This window comes from Trichosurus vulpecula, chromosome 2 (genome assembly GCF_011100635.1).
Source record: "Trichosurus vulpecula isolate mTriVul1 chromosome 2, mTriVul1.pri, whole genome shotgun sequence".
NCBI lineage: Eukaryota > Metazoa > Chordata > Mammalia > Diprotodontia > Phalangeridae > Trichosurus > Trichosurus vulpecula.
The window spans coordinates 16,702,705-16,710,436 of NC_050574.1; the positions used below are offsets into that span (position 1 = coordinate 16,702,705).

The 7,732-nt window shown below is 54.1% G+C and overlaps 1 protein-coding gene across 1 annotated transcript; it reads right to left on the reverse strand.

Annotated features, from left to right (window-relative positions):
- Nucleotides 1-2,065: 2,065 nt before the first annotated feature.
- LOC118836292 (leukocyte immunoglobulin-like receptor subfamily A member 5) lies at nucleotides 2,066-7,271 on the reverse strand. Its single transcript, XM_036743623.1, has 5 exons — nucleotides 7,238-7,271; nucleotides 6,903-6,938; nucleotides 6,453-6,737; nucleotides 5,017-5,310; nucleotides 2,066-2,208 (listed from the first exon to the last, which is right to left on the reverse strand). Exons 1-5 carry the CDS (start codon nucleotides 7,269-7,271, stop codon nucleotides 2,066-2,068), a joined length of 792 nt encoding a protein of 263 aa, XP_036599518.1.
- Between the last annotated feature and the right edge of the window lie 461 nt (nucleotides 7,272-7,732).

Genomic DNA, 7,732 nt, shown 5'->3' on the forward strand with positions numbered 1-7,732 from the left:
TGTAATAAATCCTGCACACTATTTGAAAAACAGGACAGGTTTTCTGTGCTTCCTTCTAGGTTTTCTTTTGTTCTTTCCTGTGTACTTTTTCTTTTTTTCACTTCTCCTTCCCCACCCCTGGCCTAGAGAAGGCTTCAATTAAACATGAACATATATATCTGTATCTATATCTATATATATGTACACACACATACATACACACAATATACATGCATATATGTAAGACCATACTATGTATATTTCTCTTTGTCAGTTCTTTCTCTGGAAGTGGATAGTATCTTCCTTCCTAGGTCCAAGTCCTTCCATGTTTTTCTAAATCAATCTGTGGCTCATAGGGAGGCAAAACACACACCTTTGGCACCTCCTCCCTCCTACCTCCTTTTTCCAAGGGTGACTTTGGCTCCTTCCAGGAGGGGAAGAAGGAGTTTGAGGCCAGAGGCTACTCTGGTCTCCTCAGAGAGATGGGAAAGTGGGCTAGAATTATATCTTGCCCTTCCATTAAACACTCTTAGTCTAGAGGAAATGACTTTGTTTCAGGCACTCCTGGTCTCTGTCCCTCAGTGGGGAAGAAAGGCCCTAAGCCTTCTACCTGAGGCTTGGCTCCCTTCCCACCAGATGCCAATTCCACAATGAACAGACACAGCCAATAGCAAAGAAACCCATTTACCCAGGGGTATAGAAAACAGCACTCAGAGGAGGGATCTATAGGAAAATATATGGCAGAAACAGAGTGAAGAAGTTCTTTCTCCCCTTGAGAATGAGGAACCTCAGCTCCACCAGAAGAAAGAGTCTTAAGTCTGACCGAAGGAGAAATTCCCCAAAGCCTCCAGGGCAGTAAGCTTGGGATAGGGACATGATGGAGATGTCCAGATCTTCTCCTGTTGGCTTCTTCTCTGAGTCTTTCTCTTCTTTCGGGAACATGAACAGAGGTTGGAATGGTGCACCTTTTCTCTAGAAGCTGGATGCCAGAAGAGTGGATGTCTCTTCTCTCCCCATCTCACTAATGCACACCTCACATAGGCAAGAGGCACAGAGCAAAATATTGAGCTTTGTGGAGAGATTCTGTATGATTGGCCCTTGGAGTCCAGGGTACCCCTCTAGGGGCAGTGTGGTGGTGATGGCCTAGGGGGACTTTCAGTGTCTGAGAGATGGAACCCCAAGTTATGCTGATGACCAGGTATATACAGGTGTCTATGCAGGTGAGTGTTCTCTAGCAAGCAACATTGATTCATTTACATTCCCAAAGGAAGGTTGACTCTGGTAGCCTCAGGAGCTCTGTGGAGCAAACATGCTCTTGTGTACCTTAGGAAGCAGGGACTAGACATGAGAAAAGCCTGGTATCATATAGTGTTTGTAGGCCCTGACATCTCAGGGGAAAGTGGTCCTAGGATGAGGGGAGTCTGATTTGGGAGAGGACCTGGGGGAGAAGAAAGCAGGGGGCCTGGTGTAGGTAAGAGTATGCTTCCAGGCCTGAGAACCTGATGGCCAAAGGTCTGCAGAGGGAGGCCCAGGGAGACAATTTCTGCCATCTTTTCTACGTACAGACACACAGAGAGATACACACAAATGCACACACAAACTCACATGCACACACACATAAATATATACATATACAGATACACTAACACACATTTACACACCCACACAGAGACACAAACATACACATACAGTAATGACCACTGAGGGAGAAAACCACAAAGCCTACAGGTGTCTGACTCCTGAGGTGCTTTAGTATTCTGGGGGCTATTTTTTCCTTTTTTCTTATTGTGAGATAATGTCAAAGATCATCCCTCCTGGGAGGTAGAGAAGAGACTGAAGGGGGGAGGAGAGAGTCAGTGTGTGGGGTCAGAGCAGGAGCAGTAGGGAATAGGGGGAGGCCTGGGGGAAAGGCTGGGGATCATCAGGTTGGGCCTGGGGGGAGGGCTGGGCATGATCAGCTTGGGCCAGGGGTAGGTTGCAGGGATGGTAGGGCCCTTCCCTCTGTCTGGAGCTGAGCAGAAGTCCAGGCCTCAATGAGTCTTTGGGATGCACACATTCAGTGAACCCCACTCTGTCTTCCCATCTGTCAGGGATTCCTGGAGCTCCTGCTCAGTGGTCCCCTCTGGCTGTGCCAGGCTTCAGCCAGCAGGACCCCAAGGAGGAAGAGAACCAGCCCAGCCAGGCTGAGGCGGATGAGGTTGCCCACAGTGTAATCCTGGGGGGCAGGATCTGGGAGGGGAAAAGAATGTCACCGGGAGAGGGACAAGACTCCCTATCTCAGGCCCCATCAAGGGAGCCCCAGATTCCTCTGCTCTCCCTCACAGTCTCCTCAGCCCCTGCCCCTGGTCACACACTGGCTGGGAGCTGGGGGTAGAGGTAAGGGCTGGGTCCTGGAGCCTGGGACCTGGGGAGAGAAGCCAGCCTCTTCTTGACCCTGCCCCCAGTGCTTCCTCTGCAGGGCCCTGAGGCAGCCCCAGGCCCTTTCCTGATACACTTTCACTTTGCCCTCACTTCTTCTCCTCCTCCATCTCCTGCAGTTTTGGCTCCAGCTTGGGGGAGGGGATGGAGCAGGAAGCTTGTGGTGAGGACAAGCCGAGTTCAGATCTCACCTCAGACCTGTCCTCTCTGGGTGACCCTGGTCAGGTCCCCTGCACTCTCTCAGCCTCAGTTTTCTCATCTGGAAAATGGGGTTAAAAACAGCACCTGCCTCCCAGGGCTCTTGCGAGGATCCTCTGAGATAAGGAGTGTAAAGCATTGAAAGGCTTTAAATAACCTGGTTACTACTAATATTGCTATCAACAAGCATTTACCTACATTTGATTACTTATAATTTTGGTCCTGCCCTCAGGGAGCTGCCATTCTAACTGGGAGAAGACCTGAAAATGGCCAGCTGGGACAAAGTACCCAGAGATCAGGTGGCAGGTAAGGTCTGAGGGAGGCCCTGGGAGGAGTGAAGGAGGGCACCAGGGAAAGGAGAATCTCCTCCCAGAAGGGGAGAGAGAGGGGAGTATTGGAGGGAGGTGAGAAATCAAGGGGTGGAGAATCGTAGGCAGGGGGCACAGCCTGTGCAAAGGCCTAGAGGTGGGGGATGATGTGAGTGTTTGAGGAAGTAAGAACAGAGAGCCCTCAGTGTGAGGAGGGAGATACAGCTTATCCTGAGGGAGCTCCCAGTGTGAAAGGGGGACCAAGTTTGTGCTGAGGGAACCGCCAGTGTGAGGGGGGACACAACCTGTCCTGAGGGAGCCCTGAGTCTTATTCAGTAATTCTGGTCTACACTCCCTTATTAAGCACTCCTCCTGGCCCAGGCCCTGTGCTAGGTCATTCCCACAGGAAACAGGACAAAACAAAGCTACCTCCTGCCCTCCAGGGGCTGACATTCTCCTGGAATGCTCTGGTACCATATATACAAATAAATCAAAGGGGTCTCATCTGAGGAGTGGCATTACTAACAACTGGGGTGGGGACAGGAAAGGCTTCTTTAGGAGGAGGCTCCTAAGCTCAGCATGGGAGGGATCTTTTCAATACAAAAGGAGGAGGTGAGGAGGGAGAGCATGCCAGGTAGGGGGACAGCCTGGGCAAAGGCCAGGAGTTGGGAAATGGAGAATAACAAGGTGCTGCAGGAGGAGTGGTGGGAATAGAGGGGACCCTGGATGGGGCTGTGTATCCAGCCCCTGCCTCCCTCCTGTCTCTGCTGGGAATCCTCCAGTGACTCACCAAACTGTGTTTTCCCAGATTCAGGGCTTGGAGAGAAGGTCCCTGGGGATGAGGAAGGGGGCAGTGTTAGGGGCTGGGGAGGGGAACCCAGAGAGGCCTGGGGGGATGCAGGGAGCCCTGGGTGTGAGCCCCAGCACTGCCCAGACTTGAAGGGTGTGGGATGTTGGGGAAGTCCCTCCCTTCTCTGGGCCTCACTTTTCCATCTGTTAAATGGACATGTGACCTCTCCTGGCCTGTCCACTTGTGAGATTTGGTGATTTCATGATTCTTCTGATCTCTCTTCTAGCCCCTGTCTGGGTGTTATTGGCAGTGGAGAGACACAGGGAGAAGGAGGGAGGAGTTGGTGTGGGAAGGAGGGTCCCTCTGAATCCTCAGGGCCCCCTGTCTTGGCTGTCCCCAGGGCCCTGAGGTTCCTTCTCTGCCCAAGGCAAAGTTGAACAGAGGAGGGGTGAGGGGTAAGGGGGTCACTGTGGTGCTTCTGGGTTAGAGGCATCAGGGTGAAGGTATCTGGGAAGCCCCTCCCTCATCACTGGGACAGCCAGGGATGGGGGAAGCAGAGTCCCCCTCCACCATAGTCCCAGCTAGGGCTGTATGGGTGAGGGGTGGGAAGCCATGGCAGTTCCTGGGGAAGGATAGAGAAGGCAGAGGGCTGGGGGCTGCCCTGCCCTTCTCTGCTCCCCACCTCCCCAGCCCCCTTCCTGACCAGCCCTGTTCTTCCTTCTTCCCCAGGCTGGAGTTTCCCCTGCTCCTGTCCTTTCCCTCTAGCCTCTTCATGCCTTGTTTCTTTCTGAGAAAGGGGGACTCAGCCCTGGCCTAGACAGGAGGTGGAGAGTAATAGGGGAGAGAGACTCTCACCCTGTCCTGAGAGTAAGTGGTTACTCACTGGGTGGGGAGGATGTCAGAGCCTGGGGATTGCCAGGGCTTTGGGGCAGGTGAGGATCTTTTGAGGTGTCTGGAACAGGGTGAGGGGCTTGGAGGTATTTAACCTCCCCCCTCCCCACTGTCTACACCCAGGCCTGCTCTGGCCTCCTCTTGGCTCCCCCTTTGATCTCAACCCTAGTAGACACATTGTCTGTCTGTCAGACCCACAGAACTGGACAGGTGGCAGATGGTGAGGTAGTCTGGAGGTGCCAGGGAGGATTGTCCTCGCTGTCTGCACTCTCTGAGCAGGTCCCATTGCCCAGACTCTCCATCCCCTCCCTCTGAGCCTCCAGACTCTGGGGTCTCCTGGGTCAGGGCCCTGAGCTGGTAGGGTGGTACCCCAGGGCCCTTGATGGAGCTTAGGAGGGATGGGAGGCATGTGTGGGGCTGGGGCTCCCTTACCTGTGACCCTGAGCACCAAGGCATTGCTGGGGGATGACCACTCATGAGGGATGTGACTTTGAAAACTGTAGCATTGGTAAGTTCCTTTGTGGGTAGAGGTCCGAGCAGAGACATGAAAGGTAGCCTGTGACCCCATTCCATGGATCTGGGCCATGCCGCGGGTGATCTCTTCTCCATCCTTGTACAGGACATACATGTTATACCATTCCTCTGACTGACAATGGAGTGTCACATCATCTCCTGGGGACACCACAGAGCTGGGCAGGGCTAAGAGGGAGGGTGGATCATACAGGCCTGGGGGAAGAGGAGGAGGAGGAGGAGAGCCTGGAGTTAGATCTGTGACCCTCCTTCTTCAGGGGAGGGGGTAGACTTGGCTGGTGGGAGGAGTGGCCTAGGCCTGTGTAGACCTCTGCCTAGAGGTGCAGGTTTAGCTCATCTCCAGTAGAAAGGACATGTCACGGCTTTTGGGGGAAAGGAAGGATGTTGGGCATCTGTGGGGGGAGGGAAAGGGAAGAGGGGACGGGAGAGAGAGAATGAGAGAGACAAAGAAGAGAAAGTGAGGCTGGGAAGGGGGAGGGGAGCCCCAATCCCTGGTCCTTTGTAATAGGATCTCTCTCCACAGGAGGTGGGAGTGGGGGTGTATTTAAGACCCATCTCAGCAGTTCTGGCCAGTTATTAGCTCCCCAAAGCAGAGCCTGGCTCTCATCTTGGCTGCTGGGCTGGTCCCTGGAGCAGGTGTGGGATGGACAGTAAAAGGCTTGGTTGTGACTCCTGGTTCACTTCCATCCTGGCCTCCTAAACCTTCCTGTACAAAGATCCCTTCGGATACCCAGAGGAGACCCCCTTCCCTCCCTGTGCCTAGGCCTGAGCTGGGGGAGGGTCAGAGCAGCAGCAAGGCCACCCTGTATTCCCTCTCCTGGCTGGGAGGGGAAGATGCCTCACCAGCCCTATGCCCCCTCCTCAGGAGCCACCAGCTCTGTCTGGTATCCTGAGACCCAGGCTGAGCCTCCTGCCTCCTCTCTGGCCCCAAGATGGAATCTGACTGTGGTGGTGCAGTGGATAGAGCCCTGGGCTTGGGGTCAGGAAGACCTGAATTCAAATCCAGCCTTAGACACTTGTCAGCTATGTGATCCTGGGTGAGGTACTTCCTGTCTGTTTGCCTCAGTTTCCTCAGTTGTAAGATGGGGATCATAACAGCACTTACAGAGGTAATAACTGTAAAGTGCTTGGCACATTGTAGGGGCTGTATAAATGCTGATTCCCCATCCCCCAACTCGAGAGGCCTGAGAGGGAGAGCAGAGGCAGAGACAGGCGAGAGGACAGGAAGGGCAGAGGCAGAGGGATGGTTGGGGCCAGGCTGGGCTGGTGAGGAGCTTATTGCTGGGAGCTAGAGCCGGCTCTGCCTGAGCTGTCTGGGACTGGGGACGATTCCTCACCTGTCACCACCAGTTCCAGGGCATCACTGGGCTCTGACCAGAAGGATGAGTGTCTGTAGCGGCAGTAGTAGGTCCCTGCGTGTTGCACTGTCACTACTGGCATGTGAAACTTGCCCTCTGTTCCAGAGGGTTTCGCATCCAGTATCCATATCCTTCTAGACCCTTGGTGTTTCTCCAGACGGTAGTTAAAAGCCTCTAAAGACCCCCTGCACCTGAGCCTCACACTTCTCCCTTGGGGCACCACAGAGCTATTCTCTGCCCTGAGGGAGGGTCTGGGGAGCATGTCTGGAAGGGAATGAGAGCTGTCAGTTCCAGGGCATCCCCTTTGTCTGTGCCCCAAATCCTCTGTCCCCTCCCTTTAAACCTGTCTGTCCTGCTCAGACCTCCCCCCTCCCTCTCCTGGGGCAGCTGTCTGCTCTGGGGAGGGGGAGTGAGGAGGGAAGGACTCACCTGCCTGTGCCCTCATCCTCTGGCTCTGACACAGCCCTAGGCAGAGAGGACCCTGGTTACTCCCAGCTCCCTATATGCTACCACCCAATACTCCCAGCGGAAGGAGACAGAGGGATCAGAGCCTGGGCTTAGGCCTGGTGTGACTGAAAGGGGCTGGACATCAGAAGACCCTCTAAGAGCTCTAGCTTCTCCCCCCCCCCCCACTGTCACCTCCCCACCTTGCTGGGTGACCTGAGACTGGCCCCTCCTTCTGGGAGAGAATTTCTTCCTCAACAAGATGGCAGTGGGATGTGGTGGGAGTTGATGGTGTGTACGCGGGGCTTCTTAGGACTTACCGAGGCACAGCAGGATAGAGAGGGGGTGGGTCATGGTGGTCCCAGCAGCTGGTGGGAGAGGGGACTGCCCACTGCCCGAGATACCGTCTGAGGCATAGAGTGGGCCAAGGGCAGGCTCTGCTCTGAGTTTGCCAAACCCTGAGAAGGTTCACTTCTCTTTCCTCTTTGTGGTTGTTACTTCATTGATGATCCCATGCTGTGTGTGTGTGCGTGTGTGTGTGTGCGTGTGTGTGTGTGTGTGTGGTGTTTGGGGAGTTCTCTAGTATCAGAATGATGGAACAATTCTTGCTTTTTTGGTGATAATTCAGGGCCCACAGCCCTGGGAAAATCTCCAGGTAGGACTTAGGTGTCAGCCTCACAGCTCCCCTCCCCCACTTTTGGAGGTGTTAGTCTCACTAGGGGCCCATGAATCTGGTCTTGGTCCTGATGGGGTGCTTGGGTGCTTGTACTTGGATCCTAATTCTAACATTTCTCCTTAGCCTATGCTTGAGTGCC